At 46.3% G+C, this 16,294-nt stretch overlaps 4 protein-coding genes across 4 annotated transcripts; 1 reads left to right on the top strand and 3 right to left on the bottom strand.

The window, feature by feature from the left end:
• Window positions 1-18: 18 nt before the first annotated feature.
• Window positions 19-8,105, bottom strand: FPOAC1_007382 (uncharacterized protein; the record flags this gene model as incomplete). Its single annotated transcript, XM_044851850.1, has 8 exons — window positions 19-119; window positions 168-697; window positions 1,490-2,226; window positions 3,418-6,628; window positions 6,677-6,968; window positions 7,021-7,790; window positions 7,841-7,881; window positions 7,935-8,105. 8 exons carry the CDS (start codon window positions 8,103-8,105, stop codon window positions 19-21), a joined length of 5,853 nt encoding a protein of 1,950 aa, XP_044704520.1.
• Window positions 8,106-9,035: 930 nt separating this feature from the next.
• Window positions 9,036-11,276, bottom strand: FPOAC1_007381 (uncharacterized protein; the record flags this gene model as incomplete). Its single annotated transcript, XM_044851849.1, has 1 exon — window positions 9,036-11,276. One exon carries the CDS (start codon window positions 11,274-11,276, stop codon window positions 9,036-9,038), a length of 2,241 nt encoding a protein of 746 aa, XP_044704519.1.
• A 1,188-nt stretch (window positions 11,277-12,464) lies between these two features.
• Window positions 12,465-14,727, top strand: FPOAC1_007380 (uncharacterized protein; the record flags this gene model as incomplete). Its single annotated transcript, XM_044851848.1, has 7 exons — window positions 12,465-12,794; window positions 12,845-13,349; window positions 13,401-13,453; window positions 13,500-13,644; window positions 13,690-13,974; window positions 14,024-14,304; window positions 14,353-14,727. The coding sequence occupies 7 exons, from the start codon at window positions 12,465-12,467 to the stop codon at window positions 14,725-14,727; spliced, it is 1,974 nt and encodes a 657-aa protein (XP_044704518.1).
• Window positions 14,728-14,893: 166 nt separating this feature from the next.
• Window positions 14,894-15,847, bottom strand: FPOAC1_007379 (uncharacterized protein; the record flags this gene model as incomplete). Its single annotated transcript, XM_044851847.1, has 2 exons — window positions 14,894-15,616; window positions 15,674-15,847. The coding sequence occupies 2 exons, from the start codon at window positions 15,845-15,847 to the stop codon at window positions 14,894-14,896; spliced, it is 897 nt and encodes a 298-aa protein (XP_044704517.1).
• Between the last annotated feature and the right edge of the window lie 447 nt (window positions 15,848-16,294).

The following is a 16,294-nucleotide window of genomic DNA, read 5'->3' as shown; positions in this document are numbered from 1 at the left end:
AACGTTGAGAACTGGAGATTACTCGCATGTGCTAGCTATAGCTAGAGCACTTTTAACACGGTTGTTATACTCTGTAGCCATATTCCATGGTGGCGCATTGCAAAAGTCAAGCTTGACTCCTTTCCGGAATACCAAGCAATGAGTGCTTCCCCCAAAATGAAACATACCAATATCCTGTCCTTTTGTTATGGTGTCACCCACCGAGACCGTAAACTCGCAACCTGAAACTTCAGCCATGCCAATGAATACAACAGCCATTAGGCCTATAGTCGGGTTCTTCGCCTCGATCCAGATTATAGCGCGCGTGGCTACGGCGCTGAGATAAGGCTGTGAGTTGTTAGGCGCAGCAGGGTCTGCAAGTCTCCAGTCTCCAGCTCCGGCTAGCCCCTCGAAGAAATTCTCGCTAAAGTATGTACCTGGAACCTTTTCAATTCCAATAACACTGCCACCGACGGGCGCGTGCCAGCGGTGGTAGCTCTTTGAGCTTAGGAATGCCTGGTAGACTGTGCCACCGACGAATCGAGTTGCCATTGGGTTGTTGTTCATCATTCTGTCCAGAGAGTACGGTTGGGATTTGAGCCAGAATGTGTCGTGTAGTTGGACGTTCCCAGCTAACTTGAATGGAGCTGATTCGCAGGCATTGACGATGACCAGTGTCGGGTCGGGACAGTTCAATGTTGGAGGGGAGTTGTTAGGACTATTATTTAGTGCTTTTTAAGGCATAAATCCTAAAGTATATATTAAAAATTAATATAATAAGAAATACTATTTTTAAACCTAGATATTAATAAAAGTCCTATCTAAAGGTATATATTATAATTTATAAAGTTAAAATTATAATAATTATTATAAAAGCTTTTATTCTTTTTAAAGGTTAATTATTAAATATTTCCTTATTAATATTAATATTAATATTAATATTAATAAAACTATTATATAAAATAATAAATTTTAAAGTCTTTATTAACTTTAATTATATATTAAACTAAAGAATTATCTATAAAAGCTTAGCTTTTATAATTAATTTTATTTTTAAAAAAAAATATTTAATAAAGTTATTTAATAATTATATTTATCTTTAATATAATACTTTTATTAATACTTAAAATTAAAATATTATTAATATAATTAATAATTAAATTATTATTTTTATTATTTTTAGCTAGTTAATTAATTATTAAATTAATAAATTAAAGTTTAAATTTTTACTATATAAAAAGAAAAAAGCTTTAAAGGCCTTTTATAATATTTAAAAGAAAAATAATATTAATATATTAAGAAATAAAATACTTTAAATAAAGTTATTTTTTAATCTTTAGAATAATCTTTAATAAGGAAAATAAATTATTAATAATTTATAAAGTATTTAATAAAGGTAATATTATTCTATAAAAAGTTTATTAAATTAGAATTTATTATATTAAGAATCCTATAAAATTAAAAAACTAAAGAAAGTTCTAAAGAAAAAAGGAAAAAGCTTATAATTAACGCTATAGCTTTTAATATAATAAAATTCAATATAATGGAGTTGTCGGGACATTCGACGGGACGGATACCATTGCGGAACTTCCTTGTGAAGAAGTGATCCCAACTGGCATAACCAAAGTAGGGCGCGGTCGCATCGCAGACAAAGATGTCATGAAATGCTGGACCCTTCTTGCCGCAATTCGCAGCATCTTCAATCATAACCAGTGATTCCTGGGATAGCCAATGCCCCAAGCTAGCTTTTGACGCAGGCGAGTTTAAAAAGGAGCCCCAAGTATTGAGTACATCCTTGAAAGAGGTATTAATGGCGGGTATGAGCCAAAAGTCGTAACCAGCCATGGTACCCATGGGCCAATCCAGAACAGTATTAATAGGAAGCCCAATCATTTCCATAGCTGTTTCGGGTGTTTCTTTGATATAGAATGGTGGCGATGATTTGATAAAGATATTGACAACCTTGAGAAATTCATCAAAGCTTTGAATGGCTGGTACACCTGTTGGATCGTAGTGCTTTGATGACTGGGTAAACATTTCGTTGGACAAGGTTTTCCAGGATGGATTGCTATTGACGAGCTGTTGAAATGCCACGAGACTTGGATCAAGAGTTAGATCATTTCTCTGGTTCGATTCATTGAGTTTGGTAGCTAGCCATTGTTGGATTTTTGGTCGCTGCGAAGGAGAGAATTTGCCCATGGGTCTGTGACCTGTGGTCAGCTGTGCTGGGACCCTCATGATGCCAATCTGTGTATGGTTAGAAAAGAAGAAAAGTGAACGATTACTATCCTTAGATTAATTTTATGGGATATGTTATTTGAAAGAGAGGAAGAAAATGTATCAATTGCTGGAATGTATCTCCGTAAATGTATTGAAGGGATAGGCGAGCTAACCTCAGCCCCCGATAAGCGCCGACGTACACGATGACCTATGGAATGAGACATGCATCTTTTCAGCTGGCCTCTTTTGCAGATCACGATAATTGATCTACCGAGATGACTGCAGTAGTAGCTCAATTGGTCACAATTGCTATCAGGTGATGTAAGCTTGCGTTGTACAACTGATACGAGAGACACCGTGCGCACGGGAAGTCAATAGTCTTCTGCAGAAAGGTTTGTAGTGCATCCACATCTAGATCGCCCTGTAGCCAGTAGTTAGGTTACTACAGATGGGTACTTAACTAGAGCATGCCGTTTGGGGTACGGAGATCTGGACTTGTCGCGTAACGTGTTGACTGCAAATCAATCTGGTGCATGAGCTTGGGCTACACAGCGGTTTAAATGACAAATTGTATGACTTGGAATATCTACAGTAGAAGCATTAGAGAACAACCAGAGTCAGGCAGCCCACCAAAGTATTAGTGCTGTTAGTCTATTTACTAGATAGGTCACTATCAAGAATATTTGTAGGTATTAACCACTAATTCAGTACCTGTTTTTACACAACCACCTACCTGTAAGTATGTCCGTTCTGTTCAACACCACATCTCAAACAAATGCAAAGCTACTCATTCTTTCAACACGAATTATCTTGCCATCACAAAACTGATTGCTACTTTATATCAATCCTACTATTACACAACTCCATTTAGTAAAAGTTTCTCCTCTGATCCGCCAAAGCCCCCAACTTTAGTGCCAGAAGCTTACTAGCAGATACCTCCCTCATATGGCTCTGACCTTGTCCTGCCTCTTCACTTCTTCCCCTCGAAGCATTGACGCCCCCGATCCCATTCATACTCATATTCCTCGACATGCGCAAACTCGAAACACTCAAACTCCTCCTCTCCGCCACAGATGATGCCAAACTCATACTCTGTCTTGCCGAAGATGCAACACTCTGTCCACGAGATCGCCTATTCATTCCTTCCATCTTCAAGAGTGATTCTCCTCCTGATGAATAAGGCATTGAACTCGTAGCGCTTGATGCTCCGATACTTACAGATGTTCGGCGTGACGATGGTGAAGAAGTGCGTGATGATACACTTGGCGTAGATGCGTAGCCTGTCATCATCATCATTCGCGCGCTGAGCATTTGGTTGGGATCCGATGAAAGAGCTGTTTGGAGGTTCTGTAACTGGTATGGGCTGGCCATGTACGTGGTGGGCATACTACTCAGCCGGCGAATTGCAGTCTTGTTATTCTGGATGAATGAAGACATGCTCGAAACTGCACCGACGTTAAGTCTTTCTGCTGCTGAATCCACTGTCGTCGTGTTGCTCAAATTGTTACCGCGCTCTTGATGCACCGCGTTGACACTGGTTGGTTCAGGTTCCGGTGGTTCTTCTTCGCCCATCATACTGATACGATGGCTGATCTGTGTCACCACCTCGTCAAAATTCGTCTTTTGAGACGCAGTGTAAAAGTCGCTCTGTTCCAGCATAGTCTCACTGCTGACTTCCCTTGTCAACACGAAGAAAGTTCCGTCGCGAATGCATTTTCTGACAAATGCCCATCGTGTGCGTGCAGGGTTGTGTTCAAGCTCGGGCTGGTACACCGAAAGACGTGCAAGTTGAGCATAGAACATGGCCAATCGATGAGCCATCTTCTCGAGAGTTCGGAGCAAGAATGTAGACAGCGCAGCCAAAGGTGTCGCATCGGGATCGGAATGATCAAGCATGGACGCGACGTTGTCAAAAGCATCCATACCATTGCAAGCTTCTTGTCGCAAATCTTCCAACAGTTCAATGTCGAGCTGAACGCATTTAGCTGTGTAACTAAACACGCCACGCTCTTGGAAGCGGAGTTGAGATGTGGGATCACAGATAAAGTCGCCAAGGGCGCTAATCTCCTTGGTGATGAGTGCTGCATCGGGGCTTGTCTTTGCACGAGCAATGACTCCCAGGATGTCGGGAAGTTTGTAAGCAGCACCAGGTCCACCAGCGCTTGCAAAGACAAACGAGAGTCGCAGGACGAGCTCCTCCAGCTTGGGCCCAAACAATGCAGCGAATCCACCCTGCAAGAGACGGCTCTGGTAGCCGTAAAAGGTTCGGATGGCGATGATGTTGGGAAGGTCCTCGCGCTGCCAGATGTTGGTGATACCATTGGGATCATCCTTTGAAGGTGCATCAAGAGTGTCACCCATGATATCGTTCATCTCGAATTGATGTGCAACAAGGGTCTCAACAGTAGTCCGTAGATACGCTGACCAGAGATCATGCAACTTCGAAACATCCTTGTCGCGATAATCGGGCTTGGGTGACAAGTGGCCGATGAAATAACGGGTCAAAAGACTGGACACCTCGGGGTTGTTGGTGTGGGCCAAATTGTCAAAGGACTTGGTACAGTCCACTCCAGCGTTGGACTTGATGATGAGTGTACCACCGGGATGCATCGGACAAAAGTCTGTCACGTCGTACACGCTTCCGTGTACAGCAATCCACATTCGTCCTCCGTTCCGGTGGCCAGTGTGTAACGCCAGACTGGATTGTGAAATGGTGGGGAGGTTGACGGGAATTGCTCGTGGAGACATGAACACGTCCAGCATAAATCGTCTCTCGGCAAAAGCCTTGTTGATGATCTTGTCCACCGTCTCCATAGTCGCAGTGCGATATGTGTAAATGGCCTTGCGAATGCCGCTCATGACAGAGTCAAACACAGAGACGGATCCACAGACATACATGTATCCACCCAAACCACCTTGCTTCTTCGACATGACCATGTCACAAACTGTACTTCCCTGTTCAATGATCAAGGTGTCGATGTATCGAGGGGGAATCTCCTTCTCCACCAGATCGCGTAGGACATCGTCATACACCAATCCATTCGGGTCTCGAGAAAGAGCAAGGTGGACTTCCATGAACCCAATGTTGACGAGCTTGCGCAGTTCCGATTCATAGGAGAACTTGTCGCGGGATTGAACTCCGAGATATAGGAGGTTACGACCGCCAGAAAGACCAGATGTCGCAAGGCGATGCTGCCAGAAACTGCGGAAGGGGGCGATTCCACTACCGCCTGCGAAATATGCGCAAGGGGCCATGTCGTCGATGGGAAGCTGGAATGACACAGGTCGCGAGACGCCGATAAGCACATCATCGGAGAGAATCGCGCTGTCAACACCGGCTGAGGGGTTGGGATTGAAAAAGCCACTCGACACACCAGCTCGGACAACACTCTCGCCTTGATCAAACATTGAGCAAAGATCGTACTCAGAGCGAGAGATTGTGAGGTCAACCGTGCTCGGTAGAAGGTCGTTGCTGTAGCTCGAGATGGAGTAGGTTCTGGGGACCTCAAGAGCCACAAGGTCAGTAAGCCAGTCCAAATCGTCGAGGCTAAATGCCTTGTCCCATATGTGACTGGGCGTGTCGGTGACTGCTCTCTGCAGGAGATCACCCAGAGAGCCACGAACAGGCCACTCGTCTGTAGCTAGGACTTGCAAGACTGTGCTTGAGGAAGCATGAAGGAGTTCGTGGACCTTGACGGCGAGATCCTTGGTGATGGGTGCAAGGTGGCCTCGGCGGAGGATGTCAAGAACGTTGAGACGATTGGGAGTGTGGGTGATGGAGGAAAGATGCTGGGCGAAACGAGACCATGTCCCTGTGGTGTAAACATCGGCTCGAAGGTGATGATCGAGACCCAAAGCGGCGACCATCTTTGCAACTTCCTCCCAGGAATTAAGCGGCATGACAGCCATTCTATCACCGGGAGAAAAGGTGATACCTGTGTCTCGAATGTCGATGGTGACCATGGCAGTTCCCCTCTTGGTATCCTTGTCAATTGAGCTCACGCCAGCCACTTTACCCATGTACCTACACTCCTCAAAAGTGCCCCTCATAGAATGCGGCTCAAAGTCAAGCTTGCCTCGGAAAGGCTCCAACCGTTCCTTCATGGCATCAGAGAATTGTCGGTGGGTCTCTTCCCATGGTCTAGTCGCGTCTGCAGCTCCAGAAAGGCCGTTGGTAGCGGTACGGCCTGTCTTTGCAGCAACCTCGAGAATACCAAAGACCTTGTACCTGTGTACGCCCATGAAGCCGCGTTCGCCGGTGTAGGCTTCGACGATGCCTTCTAGGACACCTTTGAGACGTGGGTCGTTGGATTGTTGGACGAATTGAGGGATGGAGTAGTGGTACTGAATCGCGGCGATGAAGGCACGATGGTTAGATGGGAGCCAAGCGCGGAGGTGGAGGGCTTCCGCACCAAGGAAAGAGGAGTGTCTATCATTCATTAGTACATGAGACGATTGAGAAGGGAAGAGTACTCACGTCTTTCGTCCAAGGAACGCATCCATCATGAGATATGGTGGGAACTGCAAACCTGAAGCAGCAGGACAACGCTTCGATAGAGGCGCAGAGAACAAACCCCAGCGAACCCACTTATCGGCAGAAACATAGTTGTCGCCAGCGTTGGGGTTCGGTGAGATGCTGTGGAAAGCATTGGGCATTCGTTCGAGGATCTCCTTGAGACGGATCATCTCGTGCAAGAGACCCTCAATGTTGCCAGTCATTACGTGCTCTTGACAAGCAGCGATGGCATCGGGACCGTGCTGGAATGAAGCTACAATTGATGATTAGCTGCGAGAGCATTGAAAGAGGGCCATGGGACTCACCAGATGTATCGGCGCAACCTTTGAGAAAGGCAACTTCGGCTCGTTCACCGAACATAGGCCATCGAAGATCCGTATTGTCAAAGCGTGCGAGGTATGGGTATGTCGATTTCGTGTCGCGGATCTTGAGGTTGTAGGAAGCTTGATCGGGGAATGATAGATGGGGCAAGGAACGTCCCATGCGTCGTGAGATCTGGAAGTAAGGCAGTGCAATGCACATTGGGATACCTTCGAGTTCCTGGCACAACTCGTCGCCCATCTCGCAGGTAGGTCTTGTCGAGGTACCTGAAGTCATAGCGACACCATCCGTGCCATCATGCTTATCCTCAAAACGGTAGATAGAGCACAGCATGCCAAGCGCAACAACGGCTCCCCATAGCGCCTGGTCGGGAATGTTGTCTTCTGTACCTTCGACAAGAGGTAACTTCGCGACGGCTTCTCTGACACGACCTCTTGCACAGCATCCTGGCATACGCTCACAGAGATCAGACCAGATGCGACCGGGAGATCTAGCGAGAGCAGCGATGGGTTCTTCGTAATCGGGTGGGCAAAAGCCATGTTCAACACTCAGGTAGCCGTCGCGCCAGCCTGTTAGAGGTCCAATCTCTTCGGCACGACGAAGGACTTGACGACCAGGTGCACCAAGGGCTGTGGCTAGAATGGAGTGATCGCTTGCGTTGAGGGCGTCGAGTTCAGGTTGGGTCTTTGCGCCGTCGAGGGTTTCGCGGGATGGGAAGGATTTGTAGAGGAGTTCGTTGATGGACTTTCGCTCTCTGAACTGTGTTAGTCGTTGAAGATTAATGGGAAGGTTGGTGGAAGGTACCTCGTTCGAAGCCAGTCATCTGCGTCGACTCCTCGAGGAATCTTATTAATGAGTTAGTAGTGATTAACAGTTGGAGAGGAGGGTGGAGACATACGTCAAAGGCAGCATGGATATCTCCAGGTTGGCTCGCGCCTGAAAAGGCACATCCTCGTCTTTGACTTATGCTTTGACTGCGAGATTGACTGCGACTGCCTGCTCGCGACGATCTAGACGCAGGACATGAAGCCCCAATGGAGCCAGAAACGGGACAAGAAGCGCGCGACATATTATTAATTGTAGATCAATCGGATCATAAAAAGGACAAAACAAAACAAAAAGGTATATGTTTTAAACGTGAATAGCCGCCAGGGCGATAAGAAGAGAAGATAACACACAAAGAAACAAAGTCACACCACCAGGGCGATAGCAAAAGATTGAGTTGGGGATGAAAAGGGAAACGAAAGAAAGAAAGAAAAAAAGTCCGAATGGTAAAAGGCATTATTATGGTGGACGAAAAATAGTAAAGAGGGATGAACTTGTTTCAGTTGGCGTTGCAGATGGAAACATGCCAAGATCTAAAGTATGAGATTGCGTTACATCGTTGAGGAGGAAATAAGCATAATATGTGGAGGTTGAGACGATGGTGTGTCCGGATATGGGAGAAGCCGTCTTTTGTCGACAAAAGATTGGTCAATCAACGATAATATACTATCGATAAGGATAAGGATAAGAAAATTAACTAGGTAGAGATGAATTGGCTTGGCTGTGAGGATAGTGGGCCTCGTAACATACCCTAGAGATGATACTTATTTATCAATGAACAAGTGACTGACTGTTTGTCTTGACAATAGATGCAAATTATAACAAAAGCTAGTATATTCCCATTAAATTGTATCAAATTGAAACTCGTTATTAATCACAACGAATTAGCTTGTTCTTGGGAAAACAAAAGATGCAACAGGAGGTATTACATAAGTACAACCTTGTTCCCACATACCGGCTCGACTTACGCATCAACGGCTTGTGGCTCAATAACAGTCAGTACTTAAGATCATCAATCGCAGGGTACCCACTGCATTACCTGCGACTATTATCTTCCCCGTGTAATGATATGTCCTTTTTGATATACCCCAGAGAAATGATACTGAGCACTGACCAACAAACAAGAGTATAGTGTTCAACCCTAACAATAAGTTACAGTTAAACTATTTATAGACTAAAAAAGGCGAAAACATTTGCCTTTGTACATATGCCCGTTTACTAAATATCTATCCGTTGTCATGTTATCCAGAATCGTGGCGTCTACTACACAATGATCCCCTTGCTGCTGTTCCTCAGTCGCCAAGAGCAATAACCCACTCGTGTATTTAGAGTTTCCCCAGCCAGGCGGTTCGAGTAAAAGATAGCTGCTGGCTTTCTTCAACTTGCGACTAATCATGCCAGATATAATCACTTCCATTGTCGATTCCTTGGAATATTCTGTTTCCGGAAAGTGTTGGAAATACATCATAGACATCTGAGTGCCCGCAACGAAACCGTCGCCGTTTTCACTCGCGGTTATCATTGTGAGCGAATATGCGTTGACTATCATTGCACCATCCGCTATCGTCGGCTGTAGCGCGTTGACCTCCATTCCCATCATTGAATAATCCCGCTGCATGCACCTGCGAGGTACCCAAGTTCCTGTATCATCGGAGTTGTTTCCAATGTTGGTCAGGAGGATATTGGCACCCATGGCGCCGGTGCTGATCATCCTTTCTAGAAGTTGGAAGGTGTTGATTTTGTAATCGACAGCGGGAAGCTTGTCTGATGCCATGGAGAAGAGACTGTAGTACTCATCTAGTTCCAGAGTAGCTTCCCGACCGCGAATCTTGTCAACAAGGACTGCCAGTGGGCGCATGTAGGCGTTCGCATCGAGGACGGTTCCATGACCGGCGCATCTGACGATGGATCTCTGGTAGATGGACTCTGCAGTTGACTCGGCGATTGCCAATGACCTACCGACCAACGTTGTTTCGCCAAATTGACCAATATCGACCGGTAAGTAGGGAAGGGCATTTATGTAGTGATTGTCAAACCGAGAACTGTGTAGTATGCCAATGAGCTGAGTGCAATGAATAAGAGGAGCTTCTTCATGTCCTGTCCAGAAGATGCATTGTTTACTCATATAAGCCTCCTGTAATGTCCAGCAACGTCGGGTCCACTGGCAGTCCCTCCAGATGTTCTTGACTTGCTGAGCCAACTCGGGTTTGAACAATTGGACCTTGATGCCATCGGTCTTCAATTGAGCAAGTTCGGCAGGAAATTCCACTCCAGGGAGGATCAATGTGCACTCGGCATTGGAGTAGTAATCCTTCATCTTTGGAACCTCTCTTTCTTTGTCTTCATAGCTCTCTTGATCTATACACCATCGGTCAACCCAATAGTACCGGTGCTTGAGCACCCTGTCGACTGTCGCGATTATCCTTTCCAGGTCTTCAGAGTCGTATGAGTTCCAAGGGTACGAAAGCGCGACGTAGTTATCCACAGGTGTATCCTCAGGAATAGTAACAATCCTGTCCTTAAGATGCGATTCCTTGTTCCGGTGGGCGTCGTAGAATCGCCGAGGAATGATCTTCGTCTCTGGAACCACCAATGTCTTGCCTATCTCAGCCAGTCCACCAGGGAATAGGCATCCGCATGAAGCTCGATGGAACTTGTCTCTTGGCGCCACGGCGTAATATGGCACTATTCTGGAGACTATCTGTTGGAAATGCTCCAAAGTAAGGCGCTGACTAGGTCCACACAGCCCATCAAGAGGCAGAAACGGCAGCACCGGTGCCGCAACCCCGAGGTCGGCGTCATTTGTCCTGGCTGCAATACTCACCAAGAGCTCATCTTGAATCTTCGACCTCGCTTCTTCGAGTGGCTTTTCCATGTCTTGATGGACACCGAGGAACTCTATGCGCTCCAGTGCTAGAGCAAGTAGACTGAACACTTTGGCGAGCGTGATAAAGCTGCTTTGATCCCATGTTGGTGGTACCTGCACACGAGTCCTCACCGCGTTCTCCTCCAATACGGCTTGCATTACACGGCCGCCAGGATAGGTCTTGATAAGAAGCCCCAAGCCAAGCAGAAAAGCGACTCCAACGCCGTTGTCATCCAGACAAATGCATGGGTCCACCGAGGTCAAGTCCGCTCTAGTTTCGTTTTTGTCCTCAATTGTCCGATCTTTCCATGTCGGTTTATTTTCATCCTCCTCATCAACATCAATACCGTCATCTTCATCCTCAGCCTTTTGTTCCATCACACTGATGCGTAATCGACAGCCACGAGGTTTCGACAGCCACAATCGGTCTGTACTCATCGTATGGGCAATCTCACCGTCAGTCATCACGCCGCACAACCGAGGATAAGACATCATTCCCCTGTAGTCAATATGCGGACCGACAGACTCTGGTCCGCTCCGGGGATGCATGCGATTGCAGTATACCTGTGAGCGCTCCTCGCTATACCGTGAGATGCTGGCCCTAAGGCTGCGTTCGAATTCTTTGTCAAAATGCGACCTTTCCGACATCGTGAATTTCTCGTTCTTGTTGTCTGGCAGAAACTAAATGTTCTCTTAGCTTATTAGAATAGTCGAATCACGAGGGTGTCATGTCCAAGTATATAATTTTATTTGGACGAGGTATTTTATATCGAATAATTGGAGGGGTATGTATAGCAAGCCGTACGCAATATTAATAGCGTTGTTAATAGATCCATTTCTACTGCAACATCATCAGGTGTTATCTTTGCGTGTTTTTCTCTGGAGCCCAGTGGCTCAAAACATTGAATGCTGTACAACGTTGAGATAATCTTACAGACCAGCCGCAATCTTAATGTCAATTATATAAAGTCTACGGAATACCTATTACTTTAGTGAAGTAGCGGAACCATATCACCATCGTTACCTACTATGCGTATTATGATTCTTGTTTCCCCATTCGTCTCTCACATCACCCATGATGAGACGGCTTCGGTGTTACTACTGATTGGCTGCTTATGGTCCAGGGGCTGATTCATGGCTGACACAGAAATGTCAAGAATGCAAACGTCAGCCTTAAATCCTGCAGCGGCGCGGCGCGGCACGGTTCAAATGCAAGCCCTGAACTTTAGGACTTTTCAACCATCGTCATCACGGACAACGACTACCGCATATGACTGTATTCTTCACGCGCTGACCCGACACCTTGAGCCGAGGAATGTCAGCTCGGAACTACGAATGTGTGGCGTAAGCCCGGCACCGAGACTATGAGTTCCTATACGCTAGATGTTATCTGCATGCAGCTCGTGGACCTTGTAAGGCTGATTCTAGGTCAACCTAGTGGGTTGAAATTCCGACCGTTCAACATCACATTTTAATGGAAACTGTGATTTGACTGATCGTATAAGATGTTACACAACGTCTGACTGTGGCGTGTCAGATGTGTAGCTTACGTAGAATGAGAACAGAGGAAATATGAACGGCATGGAGTGAAAAAGAAATCAGGCCCCGTCCTTGCCCATTGATCTAGTCTTGCGCTCTCCTTCTTAAACAGTAGTCTTTTCCTGCTACTGATTCAATCCAAGTCTCATCTTTAACTCGATATTTCTTGACAAACATTGGTCTCTTCAAATCACAACCATGTGGATTACCGACGCCTGCAAGGCGTTTGTATTCTCCTTTGTCGCCGTATTTCACTCTCCTAGTCTCCCAGATCAAGGTCCTCACCAAGACGTGTTGACCTTCACTCACGATTCTCCCGTCGGAAAACATCCTTACCCCCGCTTTCCCGCTCCCAATGGTCCCGAAAGGGATGGTGTCGAATTTGAGTGCAAGTACCCTGAGCTTAGAGGCTGGGAGAAATGTACGACAGCAGATGATCGATCTTGTTGGCTTAAAGGCCCATTTGATCAGGTATTCGATATAAATACTGATTATGAGAACTTCTGGCCCGAGGGTATCGTCAGGGAGGTATGTATTCTGCCTGTTCGCTGTCATCTATAGTAAGCTAACCATTCCAGTACACTCTCAACGTAACAAACCAAGACATCAATGGTGATGGCGTCAATAATCCATACGGCAAAGTCTTCAACAACCAATACCCTGGTCCTTGGATTCAAGCATGCTGGGGCGATATCATAAAGGTAACAGTTCATAACAACCTCGAATACAATGGCACGACCATCCACTGGCATGGTCTTCGTCAACTCGAGTCCTTCGAGATGGATGGCGTAAATGGTGTCACTCAATGTCCTATCGCTCCTGGTGATAGCTTCACATATACCTTCCGCGCGGTGCAGTATGGAACATCGTGGTATCATAGCCACTATTCGCTCCAGTACGCTGATGGATTGGCTGGCCCGATTACCATCTATGGACCTTCGAGTGCACCGTGGGACGAGGGTAGAGACCCAATTCTCATCACGGATTGGAGTCATAGAAGTGCATTCCAAAGTTGGCAGAGAGAACTTGTGCCGAATAGCCCGACTAGACCTTTGATGAACGGTGTACTTATCAATGGCGTCGGTATGTATAACTTGCTGATATCCCATGTTGTCGAGACTAATGTTGTCGCAGGCAATTTTGCAGGTAGCTTCCCACGTGAGCGATTCAATATGACTGTCGAGAAGGTGCGACTACAAGACGTATCCCAAGAAGAAGGCTGACAAGTCCTAGGACAAGAAGTACATTCTTCGCGTTATCAACACCTCTGTAGACACAACTTGGATCTTTAGCATTGACAACCACAACTTCACCGTCATGTCGACAGACTTTGTCCCCATCCACCCATATGAAGTAGACCACATCGTCATCGGAATTGGTAAGTGACCCGAACCTGATAAAAAGTCATGAGTCTGACCATCAGGCCAACGTTACCACATTGTTCTTAATGCTACACCCACCAACACTACTATCCTTCCTGCATCACCTGATGGAAATTATTGGATCCGTACAGTAGGCGCGGATAGATGCAAGGGTTTCGAGCCTGGTAATGAGCCTGATGAGCGACAAGGTATACTTCGGTACAACGCCTCCAGTACCTTGGTACCTACGACATTCCGCCCAGCTTACAGCACAGCATGTCGTGACGAGAATTATACCATGCTTCAGCCGATCTTGCCCTGGAATGTTACACCCGTTGAGCTAGACAGTGAGTAAATTTGATTACTGGACATAGTAGCGCGTCTAACATGAAATAGATAAGAAAGGTCATTTTGACATAGGTCTCAAGACATACAAAGACAGACCAGAACAGGGCAATGCTTTTCAGTGGTGGGCGTTTGGAGAGAACCCATTGTGGCTTAACTTTTCCAACCCGACTATTCTCAATCTCAACAATGATACATGGGATCCCAACTATGCTGTTGATCTTGTTGTTCCAGATTCCAAGAAGGATGAATGGATCTACATTGCCATCACTGCACCCCCAGCCCCGCTTGTCAACAGACCTGACAGGGTATTTGCACCTGTGGCTCATCCAGTAAGTCAACCCAAGATGATTTGAGAACTGCTGTTGACCATATGCCAGCTTCATCTCCACGGCCATGACTTTGCACTACTTGCACAAGGAACCAACTTTTCAGACCTCGACACAGGAAATGTTAAACTCAAGTGGGACAATCCGCCGCGACGTGATGTAGCACTCATCCCAGCAGGAGGCTATCTTGTTGTCGCGTTCAAGGCTGATAACCCTGGATCGTGGTTGTTCCATTGTCACATCGCATGGCATGCATCAAGTGGTCTGGCCATTCAGATTCTTGAACAGCAGGAAAGGCTCAAGTGGATGATGAATAATGATAGGATGAAGGAAGTGGAGAGAGTTTGCGAGAGGTGGAATGATTGGTTTGGAAATAAGAGTAATCTTTGGAACGCAGAACTCTTTCAAGATGATTCTGGAGTTTAGTTTGTAGGCAGTCCAATGCTAGAATTGAAGTTAGGTTATGTAGGTTGGTAAATATACACTAAAACCATGCTTTGCGTCTCCAGTATCATTCTCGTTTCATCATTCCTCATGACTCTCCAACTAATATCTCCTAAAACTCTCCGTTTTTGCTCATATGCGGCTAATCTTAGATAAGACGGAACCACTTAAAGTCATCGTCGGGTTGAACAGGCACGGTATGTCCAACTCCAGCAGCAGACACAGCAACAAACTTCGTTCCATCGCCGTAGATCATGGTGGTGTAGTTAGGTTGGGGAGTGTTTTGCTGGCTGCTGGTAAGAGAAACGCCATTAAGAGTGGACCACTCCTTGATCTGTTCCTGGAGGTTCTGAATGGTGACTAAGAAGTCGGCGGTACCGTGCCAAGTCTTGAAGCGAGGATAAGAGCCGCTGTAGCCAGGGTACATAGCCTTGACCTGGTTGGCCCACTCCTGTCCTGACTTGACAATCTTTCCGTCAGAGCATTTACGGTCTGAGCTGATGGGGCTGGATCCTGGAGATCCGGCCATGCATCCGGCGGCAACACCCGAGTAGCACGTGGCAGCAGCGAAACGGTCGGGGTATGTTGCGATGAGCACATTGGTCATCATGCATCCGGAGCTGGAACCAGTGACAAAAACTCTGTTGCGGTCGGCCTTGTACGTGTTGATGACATAGTCAACCATGCTGACGAGGACCTGGCTGTCACCCTGACCATCATGCTTGAGGGTCTTGGTGCTGGCGACATCCCAACAGTTAGAGTCCTTGGGCGAAGAAGGGTAGATGAGGATAACTCCGCGCTGGTCGGCAAGAGTTCTGTATCTGTTAGTCTGCTGGAAATAGCCCTGTCCATTTCCACCACAAGGGTGCAACTGAATTTCTTGTTAGCTCGAACGTTATAGCACCCTTACAATATTGTTGCTACGTACGGCGACAACAATTGCTGGGTTGGCAGGGAGGTTGCTCGGGATATAGGCTTGCATGGTCAGACGGGTGTCATAGGTTGGTCCAAAGTTGTTGATAGTCTGGAGCTGAGCCGCAACCAGGCCAGCACCCAGGACGAGCTGAGTCAACAGCTTGCGTGGGGAGAGAAAGTCAAGCATGACGAATACCCTGTTTTTGCTTCTGTTTGTTTGGAAGTGAAGTCGGTGCTTGTCAATCTCTTCTTGGAGCGTGTGCGATCTCAGCTTTATACTCCATGGCTGCTTTGACTATGGCTTCAAGTGAGGCGAGTTTCAAGTACCGAAATTAAATACCGCGAGATCCGGAGGAAGCATGTCCGCAAAGACCCCGCTTCCATTCTAACTGATAGTTTGATCAATTGTTCCAAGTATAAGTTTTTATTGACCGACAGTCCATAACGTTACATACGGATAAATAAAGTGGTACTGTAATATTATTTTTGTTTCATTTCGAGTAGGCCTAGGTTATAGATATATTACCCCGCAGTCTGGGAATAGTCATTTCATTTACGGATAAATCCAGAAGACGGAAGATCATCCTCCGCAGCCGACAGGATTAGAACCTGGCAATTGACTTACGCCAGAATC

This window comes from Fusarium poae, chromosome 3 (genome assembly GCF_019609905.1).
Source record: "Fusarium poae strain DAOMC 252244 chromosome 3, whole genome shotgun sequence".
NCBI lineage: Eukaryota > Fungi > Ascomycota > Sordariomycetes > Hypocreales > Nectriaceae > Fusarium > Fusarium poae.
Note: the sequence above shows the minus strand (reverse complement) of the source record. Positions and strands in the feature narration are given on the sequence as shown.